Consider the following 24,465-nt stretch of genomic DNA (forward strand, 5'->3'; position numbering starts at 1 on the left):
CCCTGCAAAAAAATAAAAGGAACAAAAACAAGGCAGAACATCTCCTACTTCCTAACAAGATGATAAACTGTAAAACACATGCCATGGTTGTCCGCACAAGACGTGCACATACATGCTTGATGCGAGTTTGTGTTGCCTCCTCTGCATGCAATGCAGAACCCTAGAATGTTCGCGGGGTACAAACCAAACCCGAACTGCTATTCCTTTCGGGTCTGGAGCTATCTGATCATATACTGCACCTCACCTGGAGTCCTGTGTGGAATGGAAAACGTCCGCTCATGAAGCAACTTCTTGACCTGCACCGATAGTGAATACATGTAGAAATTGAAGTATTCTACAGGCCTGCTCACGAATAGCATTGCTGTACGTGAAAAGGGTAAGGCTAATTCTACATGACTACATTGTAATACATAAGATACATTTGCCTTCGGTCCCCCGGCCATTTCTCCTCCCCCCCCCCCCCCCCCCACACACACACTCCCCTCCCTTCTGCCAATATGCAATGAAAACTCCTTCTGAGAAAGAACAAACAGCATACCAACATACACACTCGTGATAGTCTTCACTCACGGAGAACACAATGGCTGTACGTATGTGCGATTCAGAATGACCCCTTCCCGTGCCAGCGCGTCCAGGTGTGGAGTCTTTATGGCCTCGTTTCCATGGAAGCCTACGTCATTCCAACCTGTGCACACACACATGCACACACACACACACACACACACACACACACACACACACATACTGTAAATATACAAAAATTTTCGGCAGCCATTTAATTTCGGCTATATTCGGCACCGACCCAAAACGCCTAAATTAAAACGCCGATGAAAATTTTCACAGCATCTGTCGCACTATACATGTATACACTATGCCCTCTACCTCACGCCGAAAATAAATCGCCGCCGAAATGTCAAAAATCGCGAAGTGCCGAAATTTTGCAGCGCCGAAATTTTGTATATTTACAGTACGTATATTATACCAAGCACAACGTAAGCACACGGACACACATATGTCCGTGCATTTTATCCATTGCTATTTTGTTTACAGGAAAATGGACCTACAAATTCCTTTCCATTAATGTATACTTGGTTCTAAATCCGTGTCTAACTTTTTTGTTCTTGGGAATACGGAGACTACTACCACCTCTCTACCACAGTGAAAAGCATTTGGAAGAATTCAAGCTCATTTACAGAGGACCTGTGCAAAGAAGTTTAAAAGGATAGTCTCGGAACACAAAGCCAACTGTTCAAACTACTGTAAGACATGTATATTTAACGAGGAAGTAAATCTAACGTTTTAACGGATGACATTTCTTCGTTATAATAAGATCCATTTAGGCCGTATGGCTTCATATAATTATGTTGTGTTTGGATATGGCGGATTACTGCAGGATCGTTAACATATCTTCTCGTTAACCTATGAATTTTCGACAATCGTTAAATTTGCGACTCGTTATAATAACATGTCTTACAGTACACCATACATCAATGAATGTGTTCTTTTCCCTATGCCAATTCAAATCCTCCCCGTCAATGGAATCACATGCAATTCTAGGAGAGAAACCTTGGCGTGTGTCCAAGGCCACGTGCAACGATTTCTGGTCAGCATTGGCTCAGGAAATCCATGACGTGCAAATGTTGTTGCAAAAGCGCGGTGTTGTCTACATGAGAAGAGCTGCTGGATAACCCGCTGTAGCCATTATATGTGTGCATCAGCTTCCTGTACCGATCCTGTATTGCCACAGCATCAGCAAGCAGGTCGGGACGCCTATCCGCAATGGTCTTAAAGGGGAAGTTAAGGCAAAAATTAAAATTTCACCAGTTGTAGTCTTCGGGGTGCTGAGTCGAATGGTCGTGGTCCGAGGAAGCTGAGACGCTCTCTTCCTACTTGAATCCCAATCGAACTCGCGCACTTCCACCGAAACTGGGTGACTGCGCCCTACTAGATGGGGATTTGTATGCAAAATGTCACTAAAAGCGCCATTTCGTTCTTATAAAAGCACGGATGACCGCGTTTGGCCCATATGTTGTAGTCTTTTGGACGCTGAGTCGACTGGTTTTGGTCCGAAAAGGCTGCGATGCGGCGTTCCTCCTTTATTCCCAATCGAACATGGTTGAAGAAGCGGTCACGTGCTCCTGCGTACACCAGTCATCTGGTCACCGTGCCTGCAGGGTACAACTTACTAGCCTGTTTGACCTTTTTTGGGTGCAGTCCTGTCACTCGAGTTGAACTCGAGTTGAACCTTGGTGTGAAAGTTGTCACCTGCTGGCGTGGTGACCAGGTGATTTGGGCACCCAGGAGCACGTGACCGCTTGTTCAACCATGCTCGATTGGGAATAAAGGAGGAACGCTGCATCGCAGCCTTTTCGAACCAAAACCAGTCGACTCAGCGTCCAAAAGACTACAACATATGGGCCAAACGCGGTCATCCGTGCTTTTATAAGAACGAAATGGCGCTTTTAGTGACATTTTGCATACAAATCCCCATCTAGTAGGGCGCAGTCACCCAGTTTCGGTGGAAGTGCGCGAGTTCGATTGGGATTCAAGTAGGAAGGGAGCGTCTCAGCTTCCTCGGACCACGACCATTCGACTCAGCACCCCGAAGACTACGACTGGTGAAATTTTAATTTTTGCCTTAACTTCCCCTTTAACTGGAGCTTAGTGATTGTGTTGATGACATTCAGTGCTGTGGACATGAGTTCAAATTAAAGAGCACCTCCTCAAGTTGTACACCTGGCTCTCTCGATGTTGTGTACCGCCTTTCTAATTCACCTGCTGAATTTCGTTCATCCATCAAGACTTTCTTAGGGTTCCCTGTGAGAAGGCGATGACGCATGTTGGGAATTCCCTAGTAAAATAAGAATAAAAATAAACTAAAAAAAATAATTGTGAGGCTTGGAGCACCCGGCGTAGCATGCCTCCAAGCAGGGAGTCATAAAATACCGATACCCTGGCTCCAAGTGGTCGCCGACCAACCTATTCTGTTATGCTCATTTGAAATAGCTTTCCAGGCACAAGCTAAAGAAAGCGAAAAGCTCCAAGTCCAATTGAGTTCCGAAAGCAGAAGGTAAGGCAATGTTCGAACTAAATTTCCAGTACCGGTAAATGCATTTCCAAACTGACTATGTTTTCTGCTGCGGCTGTCACTGCAGTTGTTCGTTAGCTGGTGAAGTCTGTGTGTGTGTTGGAGGGCTGTGGGGGGGGGGGGGGGGGGGGTGCGTGTGTGTGTGTTGGGGGGGGGGGGGGAGGGAGGGGGTGTCCCATATGGTGCAGTGGTATGTGCAGTCGATTTCCAATCGAGAGGTTGCGGGTTCAATTCCCGGACATTATGGTCGCACACGTCTTTCTTTTCTTTCTCATTCTCCTAGCTCTTCTTTCATTCTCCTGGGTGGTTACCAACAGCCAGTGTATGCCGGCGTATGTGGTGTGGCGTGTATGTGTAAACAAAATGAAAAAAAAGAGAAAAAATGAAAAATAGGGAGTCACTGGCCAAAAAAAACCACTTCAATCAGCTGTGTGGTGGATGCCAGGCTAAAATTAGTGGCGGTCAATTCATTAGCATTGCAAGCTGTGGAGCGGTGTAATCTCAGCATAAGTAATTAGTTGCTATGTGTAACATAGTCTAGATACTCGCTATCATCGCTTCCGGGATGGGCAGGTCTGAGGTCTGAGTGTGTGTGGGGGGGGGGGGGGGGGCTGCGTGGGTGCGGGCATGCACACATGTGTGTGTGTGGCAGAAGCATGTGAATGAGAAAAGAACAATTCTTGCAGAATACTATCCAAATATACTGAGATACCGGTAACTCCCATTTGTTTTCGAGGACATGTCCACAGCGGATCTGATAGGACTGGTAAAATTATTTTTGTTTCTTACTCGTAGTCTACACAAGTGCTTCTCTGCTGATTATTTCTAGTGCTCAAGAACATTCAGATATCAGCACTTCGAACCTTACCCAAGTCATCCGCTGCAATGAAGAGGATGTTGGGCTGATTAGCCGCTTGCGAAGCACCGCAGAGCGCGGCTACGACCAATAGCCCCAACATGATGGTGGCTTTCAATATCGTCAGCAGCCTAATTATTTGTTTGAAATTTTGTTTGAGGAGGGAAGCTCGAACCACAAATGAAGTACATGACTGCACAAGACTTGTTTTAGTGTTCTATTCTGACCGAGGACATGCTATGGTCTTGAATCGCGAACTGTGCCGCGTTCAACTCCTGTCAGTACGGAGCTGTCTTGGTTGACGTCGTCAAGCAATCTGCGGATCTGTGTGTAGATCTACAAATTCAATGAGCTTGTACATGTATGTGCTGCATCCCATCTCGACTTGCTAACGGGCAAGTGCCAGGCCAAGTGCCTGGCATTGGCACAGTGAATCTTCTGCACGACTACGCTCGTACTCGTAGTGATAAACTAACGCACACAAGTCAGGACAGGTAGGGTAGGATAGCGTCAAGGTCTGCGCTGATATGATGTGGAGCCAAGGAGGTGACCTGGTGACCTGCCTGATATTGTCAAGTGTCAGTGTCAGGGACATCGCTACCACGATGGCATCAGCAGCCATGATCACTGGCTGGCACCTCAAAGTTTTCCTGTCTATCAGGAAACTGTGGATAGCCGGACCATTCAATTATTATTTGCCATCTGATCCTATTCACGCTTATAGTAAGTTATACGTTAGAACGGCTACAGCTGAGGTTCATGCAGCAGTTGGCGCAAGAATCCCATCCTATGTAGACTACCCAGTACAGGTACCGGTAAGGCGTCTTTCAGCCTCCAGGTACATTGTGCCAATACCCCTGCGGATTTCCACAAGCAAAGAAGATCTTCACGTTTGTCACATACACACGGTGTGATGCACATGTCCACCGTGACGAATGATCTCACATGCCAGACTCCCGAACAAAGACACAACGAACCTGAGGAGTTCCTAACAAATAATATAATATAACAGCCATTATGGCTCTGCGCCCATAATGGCTCTGCACCCATAATTCATACCCTCCTTGCACTGTGGGTGGGTTCAGCGTGAAGGAGAAAAAAAAGCTTTGGGTGCAACACTTTGAAATCCTCAGTTAAATTTTTCTATAGCAATTATCATAGAAACGTTTCCGTAAAACTCTCAGATTCCATTGCAGCATTGGATGCCCTGATGATGCCCAATGGGCGAAATATTGGCATTAGGAAATCTATTCGATGCAGCTGAGAGCCTGTTAATAGTGTTATGTACGGTGTGCAATGGAGATATTTTCCGAAATTGTCATAGAAATCAGGAAAATGTAGTACTGTTGTACCTTGCTGTGACGCGCTGAGGCATGTGTGGGCCTCTAGCAAATGTTTTGAAGGTTTGCAAAATACCGATGATGACTAGCACACCAAAAATAATAGTATTATTACAGTGCAATGATTCGTTGATATGACGACATCCGCTGTCCATCAGCACCAGCCCGTAGTCCATCAGCACCAGCCCGTAGTCCATCAGCACCAGCCCGTAGTCCATCAGCACCAGCCCATAGTCCACTGCTGTCCATCAGCACCAGCCCGTAGTCCACGCTCCGTTGTACAGTGCTGGGTCGCACTTGGGATCTGGCAGGTGCTTGCTGAACAGGTCATCCACGTACCCTGCCATGTACTCCGCTAGCTGAGCCTCCATCACCTTCACCTGGTCTGGCATAGTGGAGTAGAGATTGTTCTTCTCTAACGGGTCAACTGCAGAAAGAACATCAACGGTCAATAAGCATGTGCAGTAAAATGGGCATACTCCCGTTGCCTCCCCCCCCCCCCCCCCCCCCCTCATCCCCCTAAACATTTCGGCCTAGGTTCAGCATTCACACAATGACCATGAAAGTCACGTAACACCCATCCTATTATACATGTATTCGTCCGTGCCCCCCCCCCCCCACACACACCGCCTGAAGGGGGACCAGCTAACGTTACGCCCCTGTTTAGCATAAAATTAATTACGAAAACTGAAAACAACAAGAGGTATGTTTGTGTCTTTCCCTCAAACTAGTGAAAACAACAAGAGGTATGCCGTAGAATTAACACGTGATCAGAATCCATACTGTATAAGTACAAATTTTCGTTCACGAAATCTTTTGTTAGATCACTCCACCAGCAGGTGTGTTATGTACTAAATTTCGTTTTTGGTCGAGGTCTGTCACCCCTAGCCATTGGCGGACTATGCTCGGCCAATCGTCAAATTATGCTTTTGATTATGCCACAATTATGCCAACAAATATGCGGAATTATGCTCGGTTCCACTATGTATTCACGCTGTACATAGAGGATTGAGAAACCACGCATACACACATGGCCATGCCCTAGGCATAATTTTTGTCTAAACCGAAAGATTATGCCGACCTTACATTTATAATATGCCGGAGCATAATTTTTTGACGAAATCCCAAGATTATGCCAAATATTATGCCGGCATAATCCGCCAAGGGCTAGTCACCCCCAACGTTCAGAAAAATAACTTTAGGTTGGTACAAACGTTAGTTATTTCGTGCCCCCTAACGAATAATAAATATAGCGAAAGTTAATTCCGAACGAAACTTTGTACCTATACAGTAGTATAGAGCAGTGGAGCAAGGCTAGTTCATTGTAACTCAGAGTTCTATGCTCAATGCAATCATCAGCCAACGTACTACGGTCTGCCTCTCCACCATGCAAGCACTCTAAGCGCATTACTTCGAAGCAAATGTATCCTTTCTTGATCTTGAGTGGAATAGTTTGATATCGGCCTTGACATAAAAGTGGCTATTATTTTGTGCCTCAAAGGGAAAAAAACTTAGGGTCTGTTAGATGTATTATGATGGTACAGTCTCTTTTTTTCTTTTTTTTAATGATCATGATTAGGTTGATAACGTCTCTGCAGCGCACACATGCAACTTACCATCCAAGTCAAAGAGCCAGGGTCCAGTCTCCGGCGGTGCTTGTTTTTCAGTCACCAATAGGTAATCCTCCAGAGGGGATTGGTCCGTTGGTACCGGGTACCAGCTGTCTGCAGTGGGCAAGCATACATGTACACCACACACGGACGTCGGAAGGTCATCTAGTGTGGTACGGTCAGCCATGTCAAGTACAATTTACTTGTGGGGGAGGGGTGGCTGAGCGGAACATTTTGGAAATTTAGAGCCCAAATCAGTGCATTATATTGATTCACGGGGTACTTGAGGCAAATAGTGGTACGGTCAATACCGTAGTACCTGTGCCGTGTGCGACGCCCCTGCCACAAGTGCCGGTGGCCAATCCACTGTTTCAGTGCACGTGGACAGCAGAGTCTGCTAAGTGAAGGAGCTACCATCGTACACTTCCTTTGAGCCATAAACACAAAAATTCCACTTTGCCCGAAGCAAACATCTCAGCCTGACCAAAAAACGATCACAGTTCATGTCAGACTTGGTTGCAGGCCGAGTATTCAGAATCGGTACAAATGCCACCACCCTCTAGGATCAATGCCACCACCCTCTAGGATCAAGGAGCAGTTGCAGCTCCTAAAGGGTTGGAAGGTTAGTAGATCAGACCCACCACCAAAGTGGTCAACGACCGAAAATTCCATTCACTGCATCCATGCTTCCCTCGTGCCAGGCCACGAATCATCAGGTTCCCAATTAACTGCGGGTAGCAGCACAGCTGGAAAAAATCTTCCTCGCCCACGTGGGACTTGAACCTGGTACCATCTGTTTCTCAATCATGGTCTCAGACCATCCCACTATGCCTTACCAAGTGCAGGCACATTTCGGTGTGGGACAAGTTAATGTCATGCCCCCCCCCCCCCCCCAAACACACACATACATGCAAACATTAATTTTGTACCAAGAGCGACACAGATAATCATGTTAACACACATCAACACACATGATCTTCACCTCCACAATCCACCCACTCACCCCCATGCACGCGGGTGAGCGCACACACACAAACAAATATGCGCGCGCGCACACACACACACACACACACACACACATACACACACACACTCACACGCACACTTACACACAAACACTCACACACACACACACACACACACACACACACTCACACGCACACTTACACACAAACACTCACACACACACACACACACACACACACACACACACACACACACATTCGCACACTTCTTCAACAAGAGGGACACTCACTTCTCCCGCCAGGATGACCCTTGAGGTACTTGTATTTCCCAACTCTGAAACAAAGCGACAGCAACGTTACAAACTGAGACCAGAACCTCAGCCTGATTCTTTATTAGGAGAATACCACATTCACAAACATTCTATACCTGCAGATTGAGGAAGTATGGTCTGGAATCAAAATGTCACTACTCGCAGTCTTCAGGGTGCTGAGTCGAATGGTCTTGGTGCGAGGAAGCTGAGACGTTCCCTTCCTCCTTTACTCCCAATCGAACCTTCGCACTGTCATGGAAACGGGGTGGCGGCGCCATACTAGATGGAGATTTGTATGCAAAATGTCACCAAATGCATCAGTTTATTGTTATAAAAGCACAGATGAACGAAATTGGCCCATATGCTGTAGTCCTTTGGACGCTGAGTCGACTGGTTTTGGTCCGAGAAGGCTGCGGTGGAGCATTCGGCCCTTATTCCCAATCGAACACGGTTTTAAAAGTAATCGGTCGCGTGCTCATGCGTACACAAGTCACCTGATCACCGTGCCTGCAGGCTGCAACTTACAGCCTGTTGGAGCGCTTTCCTGTCACTCGAGTGGAGCCTCAGTGTGAAAGTTGTAGCCTGCAGGCACGGGAAACTCAGTCACACTGGGTGTCATATGCAAACTTGATCAGTTTGTTGTGCCCATCTACAAAAAAAACCCTCTACAAGGACATAGTGAGAGCAATTCAGTAGCAGTATAACAGATCTTCTTTTGCACAAGCTATGATACACAGACATTACCTGATAGCCGACACATTCCCTGTCTCGTCGATGTTGTACACAAAACCAGTTCTGGGTGACGTCAAGTTGTTCTGCAATGCTGGCCACACGTCCAAACCGTCAATGTCGCTGGCTGAGCAAACAAACGGAATTGATGGTTCTGGGATGAAACTTATCAACTGAGAGATGCACTCTTCATGGCAATCTCTTTTTGCCTTATGATATTCCACCCAACCATCCCCAGTACATGCCCCCCCCCCCCCTCCCCGGGTGTTGATTGAGAACACAGTACATGTGGTGACAGTTTCCCTAGCCTGTGTCCATGCATGGATTGTATTTTACAGCAAACATATGTTTTCAGGGTGCACAGACTCCACTGCAGCCCATCTTGACAATCATGATACTTTCCTGTGCATAGCAATCTGCCACTGAACATGCTTCTTTTATGCAGAAAACACAAGATTTTCTCTCACACTTTGCTTGACTTACTGTCAACCTTGCCACCAGCAATTGACACAACGGTCGGGTACCAGTCAACTGCATGAGTCATCCTGCATGGATGCACAGACAGACACACACACGCACGCGCATGCACATGCACATACGCACCCCCCCCCCCCCCCCCCACACACACACAAACATAAACAAGCAAATCCACACACATAGACGCGTGTGCACTGATCAAATCTGTAAGACAATACTGGCAAGACGGCATATGCGTTATGCGAAACATTCCCACCGGCCCACAATTCCGGGAACAATGTTTTATTTTGCGATTCAGACACTTACCCATTGTAGGTGTACCCAGTCTTGTTCAGCATAAATCCGTGAATGAACGCCGAGCCACGCGTGCCACCCTCCCACACCGTGGCCTTGCTGCCACGCAACGGCCAGTTGTTGGCACCGACCGTGACAGGTCCTCCGTTCTAATACATAGAGGAACATGCACATAGGGCAGTGGAGAGATGTTTTCAATCTCCAAGTGTGCAGTATTTGATAGCAATGTTTAGCCACTAACAAACGGCAATGTTGCCCTTCCCTACTCCCACTTTGATATCAACCTTTTCAGGTGCGTAGCCGTTGGAGATGGTTTGGCAAGAGGGGGTCCGGGGTATCCCCATGAAAATTTTGAAATTCGGGTGCAAAATCCTGCATTATGGGCACTTTTGGCACTGTGTTAGAAAAAAGGGGTCTGGCTGAAGCCAGATCGGCTGTAATGTCCTCGCTTTTAGAAAAGGTACAACCTACATGTACATGCTCTGTAGTAGAAGACAAGCTCAGGATTTGCCCGAAAAAAAGGATAGGCGCAATTAGCACCTTAGTTATCAAAGTGTTGCCCCAAAGGGGATGCCAGTGGGATTGGAAAAAGGGTACGGTTGGCAACACGGCACACTGAGAAACGAGATCATTATTTTATTCTTGCCATGAATGTACTCATAAGCAGTCACCAGAACTTCATTGCGTTCTACATTTAACGGAGACATTTTGTAGCTGCATGTCAACCTTACATGAAATAGATACAGTCATTCCGCACTGTATAAGCAGAACTATTAATTTTATCTGGAATTTAAATTCATCTTTTTCGTCCAAGGAGCTTTTGGATTGAACTAAATGCCGCACTGAGCATCGATTTGTCCAGCTTCTCAACACTCCTATGGACTAATATTTTGACTGGACGAACCCCCTTTCTTTGGAGTTGGACGAAAATAATTGACCGACTAAATTTCCTGCCTGTAAAGTATCCAGGAAAACAGACTGGATTTTCTACATCCACAGGAAAACCACCACCATCAAGTTATAAGGTGCAGATGCAGCTCCTACCCCAGTGAAGTGTATGTATGTGTGTGTGGAGGGGGGGGGGGGGGATTAGACCCATCACAAAGTTGTCAAAGACTTCGACACTTACATCTGTAGTGAAAATCAGCATCGTGTTCTCCCAGAGTCCTTGATCTTTATAGGCCTGTGTGATATTGCCAATAGCTTCATCCATAGCTGTCACCATTGCTACACAAAAAAACATACATTGCATCAGGCCATGCACTTATGCATGAAATTGGTCATTAAAGGAATTTTTCCTCTAAAACTGCCGTGCACAACGAATGCATTATAACCAATTACTGAATGGAAAAATATTTCGAAATATCTACACCATATTCAACGTCGCTGTATGTTTATGCAAACAAAACATACTATAGACCCTACTTCCGGGAGATGGAAGAAAGCACTTGATGAGGTGATTCAGGGTCATCGACCGGTACTGTCCAATTTTACAAGACTAATTTTTGTATTGACAGAAAGTTAGGAGCTGTTTAACATGTTCAACAATATCATGCTACTTCCTGTACCTGAGAGTACACGGCGACTGGAATTCTTGATGTTGTCATACATGTGTACGAAACGATCTGGTGCCTGTCAGAAAATGATCATAGACACATAAGAAGGGATGTACACTCGGAGGGGGTTGAGGTTGCTCGTGACTGCGCTCAATACACCAAGGTGCAGAGCCTAGTACATACACTTGAAACGCTTTTGCGTCCTCTCAAGTGTGTGTAAGAAAGGATGCACAGTGAAACCTGTCTAAGACGACCGCTCAAGGGACCTTCAAAATGTGGTCTCTATTACCAGGTGGTCTCCTTATCCAGGGTCATTTGACTGGAAATAGCATCCCTTGGTCGTGGTTTCAGTGGTCTTCTAGGACAGGTGCGCGATTTATGTGCGCTGATTGCGTGATGGCATGCAATTATGATCATGCTTGCGCCAGCTAGCTAGATGCCTGCGCCGCGCACTGATGTTGAATGAGTTAGCATGCGCCCCGCGCTGTTCATGCATATATGGTACATGGTGTGTAATGTTTGCCGCACACGCGTATAGGTGCCGCGCCTCGTACTGCTCATGTGCCTCGCGCCGTACTATTGCTGTCGCTTTGCCAAATTTAGCTTCCGCTTTCCGAGCGCTGTACGCTCTTCTGTACGCTCATGCCAAAGTTGGACGCACGTTGTGGCTGGCCAGCGCTTTACCCCTCATGCGTTGTTCTTTTCCTTGATGCTGTGGTTTGTTTTCTTTAGTGTTCTAGAGTTCTCTTTCCGATGTAGTTCGTATTTTTCCAGTCTCTTCTTCTCAATGTATTCTACTGTTCATTCATTATAGTCCGTAAAGAATTACGTGACCTTTTGTCTTGTGGCGTCTGTGCGATCCTGGAACTTTTGAGGTGTTAGTAGTGAACACAACATTTTGGCGACCACGCCAGGATAGAGACGCGTGAACATGGATGAGGTAGAAGCGAAGCTGATCGCAAATGGTCAAGCTTATGGCTACACTGGAGAGGCATTGCGTACTTACGTAGAGGCGCGTATCGAGAAGCACGAGGAGAAAGTGCGTGCAGACAGAGAGCGCGACGAACGAGCAGGAAGTAGATTGGAAAGGAAAGATGACGAGCAGCTGCTTGCGAGGATTGCAGATTTGGAGCTGCAAGTCCAGCACGCACGAGAGACTCAGAGTGATGAGAGCACTTTGTTGAATACGACGAATGGCAGTTTAGCGAGCAAGAGGGCTGCCATCAAGATGCCGAAGTTCGACGGTAAGCAGACTGTTGAGACCTATCTCGAACTGTTCGAGGATGTGGCAAAGCAAAATGAGTTCAGCGACGACGAGTACCTGATCCGCTTGCGCGTGGCTGTTGCTGGCAGCAAGTTGGAAGGTGCATGCTATGGCTGCAACACCTTTGCCGAAGCGAAGCGCGAGCTGCTGATGGCGCATGGGAAGACCGCCGACAAAGCGTGGCAAGCCCTGATGGCCATACAGCAGAAAAGTGATGAGAGTTTCTACCAGTTTGTGGTACGAGTGACGCGCGAGACGGAGAAGTGGGCAAAACTCGCCAGGCCTAGCCGTACCTCTAGCCGCGGACAAATCGGTGAGCTGGAAGACACTGAATTGTTCGGATGTGTCGTACGTCAAGTCCTGCTAGAAGCTGTGTCGGCAGAAACTAAGGCCTTCTTGATCGAGAAGAGATGTTACACGAAGGACTTGAAGGCGTTTGCGGAGGATGGTATGGCTTACCAAACAGCCCACGGACGTAGCAAGCTGAAGCCTGCCAAGTCTAGCACCAGCGACAAACGTATACCGTTTGCGTCGGCAGAGTGTTTGACGGTCAGCGTTGATGAGGCTAACAAGAAATTGTCAGCTATGGCGTCTGAGCACCGAAACGCGTACGTCAAGGCAGAGGGACTGTGTTTCAACTGCCTAAGACCAGGACATCGAGTGATGAATTGTCAGAACAAGGGTCGTTGCAAGCACTGCAACAAGCGACACCACAGTCTACTGCACAGAGAGGACAAACAGGTAACATCCGAACCGATAGCCGAATCGAAAGTCGGTACGTATGAATGTAGTGCAAACAGCGTGCACTTGATGACCGGCGTGGCTGAGGTACAAGGACCTAGCCGAAAGGCCAGTGTACGCATATTCATCGACCCAGGTGCGCAGGCATCGTTCATCACCGCGCCACTGGTGAACTCGCTGCAACCGGCACACCTTGGATCGCAAACTGTCAGGCTGAAGGCGTTTGACGTGGAGCCGAAGTTTGAAAAGATGGACAGGTACCGTGTCACCATCAAGGGTGCAACGAAGTCCATTTCCGTCAATGCCTGGCAAAAGAAGTCGCTAGGTCTCCGATTCGATCCGCTAGCAGACAGCACAATTGCACGTTGGCAGTCACAGGGATTGCAGCTGTCTGATGACTCGACAAAGGCCGGATCAAGCGAAGTGCACATGCTGATTGGAGCTGACTACTGCAATGAGTTCCTTCTCCGCAAGGAGCAAATCAATGGAGAGACGGCCTGGCACACTGAAATAGGCTGGGTGCTGTCAGGACCGGCTAATAGTGAAACCAAGTCAGCGACCGTCAGTGTGAGTTGTATTGAACTTGACCGACTGTGGAAGATGGAAGAGGTGCCGGAAATAGCTGAGACGTTACCGGACTTCCCGATAGAGCGGCAAGGCCCTCATTACCAAGTGGGATTGCTATGGCGATCTGAGAAGCGTCCGCCAGCAAACCTCAACCAAGCGATGGCAGCGGCACACTCACTGCTGAAGCCGCTACAGAGACGAGGTCAACGTCCAGCGTATGATGACGTCCTCATCACTGAGTACTTGAAGCTGGATGCCATTGAAAAGGAACCGCATCCGGAGGAAGCCGGCTATTACATGCCGCATCATGCCGTATTCCGTAGCGACGCCTCAACGACGAAGACACGGGTCGTCTTCAATGCATCCGCCGCCTGCACCGAAGCACCATCCCTAAACGACATGGTCGATCCCGGGCCATCACTCCTACCGGATCTCACTGGTATCCTCCTCAGGTTCCGTGAGTATGAATGTGCTGTACAAGCCGATATTCGCAAGGCTTTTTTTATGATCGGAATGCGTGAAGAAGATAGGCCATATCTGCGTTTTGTTTGGCCTGAGATAGGTAGCGAAGAAATGTGTATCTGGCGTTTAAAGAAGCTGCCTTTTGGAGTGAATTGTTCTCCTTTCATACTTAGTGCTGTGCTGCGCTTTCATCTCGATAGTGCATTCGAGTCTGCTTCTGCTGCTGAGCGTGATATCATAGAGCTGCTGCTGCGTAGTTTTTATGTTGATGATTGCGTTTCTAGCTTGCCATGCTGTGCGGATGCTGAAAAGCTGCAGGAGTATAGCGTTAATGTTTTGCAGGGAGCAGGCATGGAGTTGCGGAAGTGGCGAGGGAACACGATGACCTCAGACCCCGAGGCTGGTTCCAAGGCACTGGGTATTGTGTGGAACACCGAGTCAGATTGTATTTCGGTGGCTGCGCTCGGTGATGTCGAGTGTCCCAAGGAAGTGTCTGGTTGGTCTCGTCGTGCTTTGTTGCGTTGTGTTGCCGCTGTGTTCGATCCGCTAGGTTGGGCGTCACCCGCAGTTGTGCCAGGCAAGATGATGTTGCAAGAGAGTTGGAAGCTCGGCGGTGGTTGGGATGACCCATTCCCTATTGATTTGGCTGTCCGATGTGCTTCATGGTGGGGAGAGCTCGCAGCGCTTTCTTCCGTTAAAATCCCCAGATGGATCGGGTGTACTCCAGATGCTCCAGTCACTTTGCATGTATTCTCAGATGCATCCGAGAAGGGCTATGGCTGTTGTTTCTATGTTGTGTCCGGTTTGACGTCTTCTTTGTTGTGTGCGAAGGCGAAGGTTGCACCTGTTGTACGTCCCACTCTTGCGCGTCTGGAATTGTCGGCTGTGTGTCTTGGCGTGAAGATGTTGTCCTTTGTCGTCAATGAATTGAGAGTGCCAATTGAAAGGATTGTGGGGTGGACAGACAGCCTAACCACATGGCACTGGATCTCAAAGCCGTCGTATCACTGGAAGACGTATGTTGCTAATCGAGTTGCTGCAGTGCAAGAAGTTTCGCAGAAGCTGCAAGTAGAATGGCGTCACTGTCCAGGAGTTAGCAACCCTGCAGATCTTGTCTCGCGTGGTGTCCCAGTGTGTGACTTGCAGAAGGAGATGTGGCTGCATGGTCCGTCATGGTTGAGCGATGAGTCTCAGTGGCCACCAGTCATCTCGTTTCAGAGCACCAATGAGTCCGTCACCGAAGCACGCGTGTCGGCTGTGGAGGTTGACACTCCAGTTGTTTGGCCGTGGGAGAAGTTCTCCAAGTGGCAACGAGCTCGCGGTTTGGTCGCAAGTATGCTGTCATGGCGACACAAGGGTGTTTCGCGTGCAGAATTGATTCCATCTGCTGAGTCTGTGATGTTTCGCGCCATCCAAGAGCAATGCTTCCCCAAGGAGTTGTCCCAGTTGCGGAGCAAGGAGCCACTGAAGAAGGGTTCGAAGCTGTTTAAGTTGTCTCCGTTTCTGGATGAAGCTGGTTTGCTCAGAGTTCGTGGTCGTCTGCAGGAGAGCGATCTGTCCTACGAGGTTCAGCATCCGATCATCCTGGGCAGATGTCATCTAAGTGAGTTGTTTCTGCGTGATGCTCACCTTCAGCGAATGCACCAGGGTGTAGAGAGCGTGCTTGCGTTTCTACAACAGCAGTTCTGGATTCTCGGAGCTCGTCGTTTTCTTCGTAGCGTATCGGAGAAGTGCATTGTTTGCCGCAGATTTCGCGCACAGACTGCTGCTGAGGAGATGCCGCCGTTGCCCTCAGACAGGGTGAAGCACCACCAGCCATTCGGTCTCACAGGTATTGATTATGCAGGTCCTTTGTACGTGCGCAGTTCATCAAATGTCCAGAAAGTGTGGGTCGCACTCTTCGTGTGCGGTACTACTCGCGCAGTGCACCTAGAGCTCGTGGATAGCCTGTCGACAGAGGTGTTCCTGCTAGCATTGCGTCGTTTCATCGCCCGTCGTGGGAAGCCGCTGCGTATACGTTCAGATAATGCTACGACGTTCAAGTCCGCCGCAGACAAGGTGGCAATCCCGTGGTTCTTCAATCCGCCATCTGCCCCGTGGCATGGAGGGTTCTATGAGCGTCTGGTGGCATGTGTGAAAGCTCCCTTGAAGAAGGTTCTCGGTCGAGCGTCATTGAGTCGAGACGAGCTGTTCACTGTCTTGACGGAGATCGAGAGAGTCGTCAACTCTCGACCCCTCACTCCGGTTTCTACGGATGTAGCTGACGAGTCGCCGCTGACTCCAGCCATGATGTTGGGAGACATCTTTGCAACCGGTATTGCCTCGTCTGACAGACCACTCGATCCACGGCAGTTGTCCGCTCGAGTCAAGTATGTCCACACCGTCTACGAGCACCTCAACCAGCGTTGGTCGTCTGAGTACCTCATTCGTCTCAGTGAGTATCATCGGTCGAAGTCAACTCCGATTGTCGTGAACGACGTTGTGTTTATTGCCGACGACAACCGGAAGCGGCAATCATGGCGCTTGGGTAGGGTCGCAGAGCTGTATCCTGGAAGAGATGGCAAGTGCAGGGTGGCCAAAGTCCAAGTTGGCCAATCGTCCATGCTACGGCCCATTCAACGCTTGGTTCCGTTGGAAGTAGCGAAGGAGCATGTTGAGCCGCCTGCTGTGGACGCTGAGCCGCAGCCGCAGACATCCGCGAGCGCTGATCCAGTCAACGTCGTCGATGATGTTGAAATACCTTCGACGACCGTTGAGCCGCAAGTTACGCGTCGATCTCGTCGTACCGTTCGACCACCACCTCGTCTTGATTTGTGATCAGTGTGGTTGAAGCCCTTTGGTGGGGAGAATGTTGTGTATCGTGTTGGAGAAAGGTCTTCTGGGGTGTCGTCGAGATCTCGTTGCGACCGTGACTCCTGCTTGTCTCCCTGGCTAGGTGCTGCTTGCTTTGCTTTTTTGCGTAGTGTTTTTGATTATGGTTTACTATTGCGTATTGTTAGTGTTCGTTGTGATTTGGTACAGTACTTGTTACGAGATACGACACATTGTGTAGTGTGTGTTTGCAGCACGAAGAAGACTGCTCACCAGAACGGTTAGCTCAGGAGCTTGGGCTTACCTTGTGCAATCACAGTTCATCAGCTTGGACATTGCGCTTGGTCCCATGCGAATAACCGACTAGAATAGTAATTATTTCTTCGTTGCATTTTTGAATTGTGTTCTTGCTAGCTCGTTGATTTATTTAGTTGATGTGTTGATTTGTGTTTGATTACTTATTTATTTGATGCGCGATTTATGTGCGCTGATTGCGTGATGGCATGCAATTATGATCATGCTTGCGCCAGCTAGCTAGATGCCTGCGCCGCGCACTGATGTTGAATGAGTTAGCATGCGCCCCGCGCTGTTCATGCATATATGGTACATGGTGTGTAATGTTTGCCGCACACGCGTATAGGTGCCGCGCCTCGTACTGCTCATGTGCCTCGCGCCGTACTATTGCTGTCGCTTTGCCAAATTTAGCTTCCGCTTTCCGAGCGCTGTACGCTCTTCTGTACGCTCATGCCAAAGTTGGACGCACGTTGTGGCTGGCCAGCGCTTTACCCCTCATGCGTTGTTCTTTTCCTTGATGCTGTGGTTTGTTTTCTTTAGTGTTCTAGAGTTCTCTTTCCGATGTAGTTCGTATTTTTCCAGTCTCTTCTTCTCAATGTATTCTACTGTTCATTCATTATAGTCCGTAAAGAATTACGTGACCTTTTGTCTTGTGGCGTCTGTGCGATCCTGGAACTTTTGAGGTGTTAGTAGTGAACACAACAATGGATGAAGGTGGAACACAGCATGCTCACCTCCAATGGACCGTGATTTGCTTGGAATGGGAGATAGAGATAGAGAGGTCCATCCTGGGCTTTGTGATTCTTCACGATGTTGACTGCTTCCTTAGCAAATGCATACTGTGTGTGAAAACATGGGTGCAAAAAGAGAACCAAGTATCATCCGCATGAATTGAACAGCTTGGGGAGCTGTATAGGGCTGTTTTCATCTCAATTGAAAACAAACAAACACAAACACAGGACATACACACATGCTCATACACGCATGCACACACACACACACTCACTCACACACACACACACACACACACACACACACACACACACACACACACTCACACACACACACACACACACACACACATAAAAACACACATACGCACATACACATGCACGCGCGCGCACACACACACACACACACACGCACACACACACACAAATACACACATGTGAAACAGACACATGACACACAAACACATACATAACCACATACAACAAAGACTCAGACAACTCCTACTTAGGCGCACCAAGTAATTTCTATGCTCATTCGCGTCACCCCGTGCATACCTTTTCCAATCATTGACAAGAAAAAATTTCTTAGACGAATCAATCGATGGCGGTTCTCAGTGTTCTTGCGAACAATTTCTAGTCTGTATGGCAGAGATTATCAGCTTCTCCATAATTTTGTATTCCAGTTGATGCCTGGAATGATACCTGGAATAGTGCGTAGAAAGTGTGACTGATGAAATGTCTTTCCAAGTTTCCAAGACATCCTGGTAGGGACCAAGCAAGCGGAGATTCTAGGTCTCAAGGACTCCGAGATAATCCAGGATTGCGATGGAGAAGAGCTCCACTTGACTCTTGTCAAAGTGCAGAAGGAACCATTGATGAAATCCGTTGCGGTATCGCTCCAGCCCAGTCTGCCAGCTGTGGCGATCGTGCCTTGTCGTCGTTTTGGGTATTTCATGGCATTTTCAAGTTGTGTCGCCCCGCATTGCACAACTGGCTGAAATGGCGATGCCTTTGCCGTCTTCATGGCTGGGACAGTGAAGCACACAAACGAATCATCTGGGTATGTGTTGACAGTTTATAGTAGTGCTATTTGTTTTTCACCCGCCCGCTTACTTTTTCCAGAATATTTCCGACACAAAACATAGAACATAGCACATAGCACATAAAACTTGGCATGGCCTTACCGTAGAGTAGGTTCCATTTTCATCCAAGGCATTGTTGTATGTATCAACAGTATCCCGGTGGAGATCCAGGCCTATGATGTTCCTATCGCCTGATCAACAAAAATGTCAGCACAAGGAGAACAATAGATGAGGATACAAAGTCATTGCCACCATTACCTGATAACTTTATGTAGAGATGCGTACACGTTTCAGGCGCGTAGCCGGCATTGGGCACAGGGGGAACGTGCAGCCCCGACCCCCTTAAAATAGTTCAACCTAGGTTCAGCATGTACATAATGACTTTGAATAATATGCACCAGCCATCCTACACTTATGCGGCCATGCAAAAGATGGGCACCAGCTACGCCCCGGGCTTTGCAACCTCTAACCGACCCAGAGGATGCTGCTTGCTCATTGACCTTACTGCTAGACCCAGTACATTTGAAAACCTTCAGCAACATTGAATTATTCGAAAGCTGACTCCATAATTGAATTGCATCCTCAAAATATTTTACATGATGTGATAAATCTGTACGAGACAGCTGCAGTGGATCCCGAGAAAACGTCAATGACTGATACGCACTGCAAAAGGGTGCAGCTACAACTAACGGGGCTAAACGAACGAATTCCAGCTTTTCAACCCTATATTCAGAAAGCGTTACTCCTAGAGCCACTGTCAGTGTAATATGACACCATGACCTACAGTAAAACCTGGTGTAAGCGACCTCTGGGTTTAGCGACCACCTGCACTTAATGACCGTTTTTCCATGCACGGACAGTTCTGCACAGACATTGTGGGACCTGATTCTAAAGACCACCTGGCTTTAATGACCGCTTTTGCTTGCACCGTGGGGTGGTCGCTTAAACCAGGTTTCACTGTACCTGTTGGCACAAACCCATGGCGAGAATGTCGAACTGTGAATATTTCACTTCAATCTGGATTCACCGGGGACAGCTAGGAAAAGTTCGAAGTCAAAACCACAAGGAACATTGCCGACGTAGTCTAGGCCATCACTATGAGTTCTAGCAATGAACCGTGCCTGTCATGGGAGAAAATAGCTGCCATCCAGATCGAACTATGGCATAAGACTGTATGCACAATTTTGCAAGTCTCACTGAAAAAGTTGAGATTTTGCCCCGGACTCGTGAAGCTGAGCGTTATTTTGTCCTCATTGTATTATCATTCTCTTCACTGTGTGTATGTGACTTGTGCAGTGTGTTTGAAAGTTATTAACTTTTAGCACCTCAGAGTTGTCCACCTACCTTTACCAAGTTCGTCGTGTCCGCTTTTTGGCACACTTCCACTACGCTGATGTGTATAGTAATCTTCGGCTCCTAGGTAGTAGCCAAAGAACGAGTCAAAGCCGCGCTGGGTCGGTGTGTATTCTTTGTTGCAGAATCCAAGGTGCCACCTGAATCACGTCAAGGCCAAGAACAATGCAAAGTATGAAGCGGGGAAGTTTGTGTGACTATGCTACGAGAGACGGACAGACATGATCCTCAGACTAGTTGTACTTGCTACTGCTGACATGATTTCTGGGTTATATCATTATATGATATCATTATTGGGTCATGTGCTGTCTTTCTTGAATCACATTACATCATCCCTCGTAGGGGTGTAGCTGGCCAACATTTGGGGGGGGGGGGGCTGGATGGTCGAAGTATTTTTAGAACCGTTTGTACTAACCACAGTAGAGGGGACGGTTTCAAATAGGACACCGGTTGCAAACCGGAACGGACTCAATATTCACTTTCTCTCTTGGTATTTTGATTAGAAAACATATGTCACAGTGAGACTACGATGTGTTATACTCCGAGCCAAAATTTCATGGCTCTGCGATGACCAGAAGCGCCATACCAAGCAGGTGAGTTTTTGACGTGTTGCTTTGCACTGCGACTTGAGTTTTACGACTTTCGAAAAATCAACTTCTTGTCGCAGGTAAACAGTGGCTCGCCTCTCGCCAATAAAGCACCGCATACCAATCAAAACTAATGGAAGCACACACAAGGCTTATTGTTACTCTGTACTGGCCGTCGTGGAGCGATAGCAATTACCTAATTTCAGACCCAGAGTGAATTTGACGTGCACTCTAAAACGTGTCCGGTTTGGAGCCACCTCTGATTTGAACTTTTTTGAAGCGAAAAATTGGACAACTTGGAGGCAATGGGTCAACACAAAGGAGTGGCTCAGTTCGATTGACTCTGGCCCCAGAGCAAACTTCAACATGCCAGTTTCCTTCCACAAACATATTTCGAGTGAAAAATCAACGCTGATGATCGGTTTGGGTCTATACAAATTTGGCTGTCAAAGCGTCCCGGTATCGAGCCGTCCCCTCTACACGTACTGTGTTTGATATTGGACCGATATACAACAAAACTCCTACAGCTAAGGTTAGCTAAAAGCACAGGGGGAAGTTTCAAATTGCCACATTACTCTATCTTGACAGCAAAATAATACTGAACTGCACTCTCTAGGCCATTTGGCCCGCACATACGCATCATGCGGCTAAATGATGCATGGACGATCCCCCTTGCAGGCTACGCGCATGCCTCGATCACATGAGATCATTTCCCGGTTCACATGGCAAATGACGTGCATAATCGATCCGTGTGCAGACTTGAGGGTCATAATATTACTTTATAAAAACTGGGTGATATGTACAGAATTACTGGTGTTGGAAGAGTGGATTATTCTCCGGAAAATACCGTGCTTACTTTCCAATGATGTGAGTGGAGTAGCCGAGCTCTTTCAGATGTTGAGCAGTGGTAGTGATGGTGAGATTGAGGCCGTACGCCCGTTCCGGCTTGATGACGGCATGCTGCAAAGAGAACATATTCCAGCATCATACTTCAAAGTACACAAATTCACTCCGGGCCGAGGTAGAAGCAGACAACCTTGTTTTACCAATAGCTACAGTCTAGATACCTGCTCACTGATAACATAATTATAAGACTCTAAGTGGGTGGATTTGGCTCCTCTGAAATATTATCGAACTTTAGAGCCCAAATCAGTGCATTTTATCGATTTACAGGGTACCTGGAACAAAGAGTAGTGCGGTCAATACCATAGTGACCGTAGCATGTACGATGTCCCTTGGGTATATTGTTATGATAGCTTTACAAGATCTGTGGTCATCACTTTCCTTCTGTAGTGACGAGTAGGTTGTGCACTTAGCAAAAAAAAGTAACGAAACCTTGTAGTATACTTCGTTTGCAGTGCTAAGGATCCTAGTGCCTGCACACATGTTACCTGCAGTCCGGTGTGGAAGGGAAAGCGGCCGCTCATGAAACAACTTCTTGTTCTGTGCAGATAATTGTGCAAAGCACACAGTGGACGTCAGCACAACAAAGAAACGGGGGATATTGCGCCTGGCATAGAAGGTTGCCACATGTCACCGTTAATTTACACGCACTTTACTCACGGTGAGCAGACCGGCTGAACATAGGTGTGGTTGAGAATGACACCTTCATGAGCCAGTGCGTCCAGGTTTGGTGTCTTGATGGCTTCGTTACCGTGAAATCCAACATCATTCCAGCCTGGATAACAGCACAGGGAATGTTTCGTCAATGTCAGCTTTGGATGTCCGGCACACACTAGATCAAATCTCCACCCCCCCCCCCCCCCCCCCCCCCCCTCCAGCAATGGACATAGGTGTAATCAAGATTAGAATGCTAGAAGTAGCACTTTGCAAGGGTTATGAGTGAAAGTGTATGCGTGTGCGTATCTTTCAGATGATTCCAAGGTGATCTGTGTGTACCTCAGTGGTGATTTCAGAGACTCCATTGCCTGGACAGATATGTGTTCTGTTTGCTCGCCACCCAGCATGGCGCTTCGAAGCAGAATAGAACCAGATGTGGGTTCCTGCGGGCCAATAAGAGCCGACATCTCTCCAGCCTAGGTCAATTGGTGAATAGCACCATCGAGTACTGTATGGGCCTCAGTACGATGTAAAGTAAAGTAATGTTCACACATCCGCGCTACCACCGGCTTACAAATGTGTTGAGAAACACAATCAGCTTAGAGAAGTTTCGCTTGTGCCAGGCCCCCACCATGCCTGACTATACCAGGGTGGCAGATGCAGTGCCATAAACGGCGAGGGTGAGGTAGTACTGGTGAGTCTCACGACCATGGGCGAACTTCGTTTAGCTGCATCTATGTTACCCTCACTCCGAGTAGTGAGTACCCAGTTGACTGTGGCCTTGGTGTTGGGTGTCGGCACAGTTAATTGCATGTAAAGTGGTGGACGCATGCATGACCATATTTATTTTGTTAGCACAGTACATGCTCCCCGCTTCCAGCGCGTGTCTTGAACTCGGGACCTTGTGATTCGCAGGCAATCCCACGACCACACAGGGTGAAAGCGCTGGTACTAAGGGTGTGTTCGAATTGTCACTCTTTGACTTTTCGCGGAGTTTATTTTTGAAGAGGTGGCTTATTGGCTTCTTCAGAAAACAAAAGTATTCTCGAAACTCTTCGAAACTCCATAACCTCATCCGATGGGAGAGGTGGATTAGTGCGAAGAGTTTGGAATATTCCCACGGAGATGGTCGATCGGTTCGGACGTCATTATCGCCAGGACAATTCCACTGAAAAACTCTAAAATGATAGAAACCCTTGTATGAGGACACTTCAACTAATCTCTTTTTAAGAATTTGTTCGAAACGTTGATGAAGTGACAGCCCGATCCCAGTACATGCGATGCAGGCAATTTATTCATTCAAAGGCGGCTGAGAATGTTTGGAGTTCATTTCCCTCAAACTGCATTTCTGGCCCTCGTCAACATAAGGATAACTAACGTGCCTGCTAACGTTTCATCACAAGTTTTTACAATTGCGTTAGCGTCCGCTCCTTACCCATATCATCTGAAGCGATGAAAAGAATGTGTGGCTGTGCTGCCGCGTGCACGCCGCTGCAACCCGCGATCACCAACAGGGCAAAGGTCACGACAGCAGCAGCCATGGTGCCAAAGGTTCGCGAGGAAGAAACCCACGAAGAAGCTTGCAACATGAAGCTTTCGCTAAGAACCCAGCTACTCACGAGTCCAGGGGAAAGCTGTTCCAACTGGATTCTGAAATTCGAAAGATGACTCGGCTGATGCAATGGCCAATGCTGAAGCTGAAGTAAAGCTAGGTGGTCACTTCTAAGTTCTAGATCAACATGACAATCTATGGAGTTGACCCGTAACAGTAACTGACAACTCACGAT

At 47.7% G+C, this 24,465-nt stretch overlaps 2 protein-coding genes across 2 annotated transcripts in view; both read right to left on the reverse strand.

Moving 5' to 3' along the window:
* The window catches only part of LOC135818225 (arylsulfatase B-like), a 39,879-nt gene extending 35,696 nt beyond the window's left edge, over positions 1–4,183 (reverse strand). Inside the window, exons 1-3 of the mRNA XM_065331585.1 lie at positions 3,957–4,183; positions 571–685; positions 245–296 (exon numbers count right to left, since the gene is read on the reverse strand). Coding sequence (XP_065187657.1) covers positions 245–296; positions 571–685; positions 3,957–4,047 — 258 coding nt within the window. The 5' untranslated portion in view covers positions 4,048–4,183. The remainder of the gene's footprint in view (positions 1–244; positions 297–570; positions 686–3,956) is intronic.
* A 746-nt stretch (positions 4,184–4,929) lies between these two features.
* LOC135818224 (arylsulfatase I-like) lies at positions 4,930–24,309 on the reverse strand. The gene is made up of 15 exons (XM_065331583.1): positions 24,114–24,309; positions 22,682–22,796; positions 22,510–22,561; positions 21,975–22,078; positions 20,523–20,671; positions 19,281–19,369; positions 18,100–18,204; positions 11,239–11,302; positions 10,800–10,897; positions 9,683–9,819; positions 9,383–9,444; positions 8,915–9,026; positions 8,150–8,193; positions 6,901–7,008; positions 4,930–5,711 (listed from the first exon to the last, which is right to left on the reverse strand). Exons 1-15 carry the CDS (start codon positions 24,265–24,267, stop codon positions 5,533–5,535), a joined length of 1,572 nt encoding a protein of 523 aa, XP_065187655.1. The 5' UTR covers positions 24,268–24,309; the 3' UTR covers positions 4,930–5,532.
* Between the last annotated feature and the right edge of the window lie 156 nt (positions 24,310–24,465).

This window comes from Sycon ciliatum, chromosome 5 (genome assembly GCF_964019385.1).
Source record: "Sycon ciliatum chromosome 5, ocSycCili1.1, whole genome shotgun sequence".
In the NCBI taxonomy this organism is placed as follows: Eukaryota; Metazoa; Porifera; class Calcarea; order Leucosolenida; family Sycettidae; genus Sycon; species Sycon ciliatum.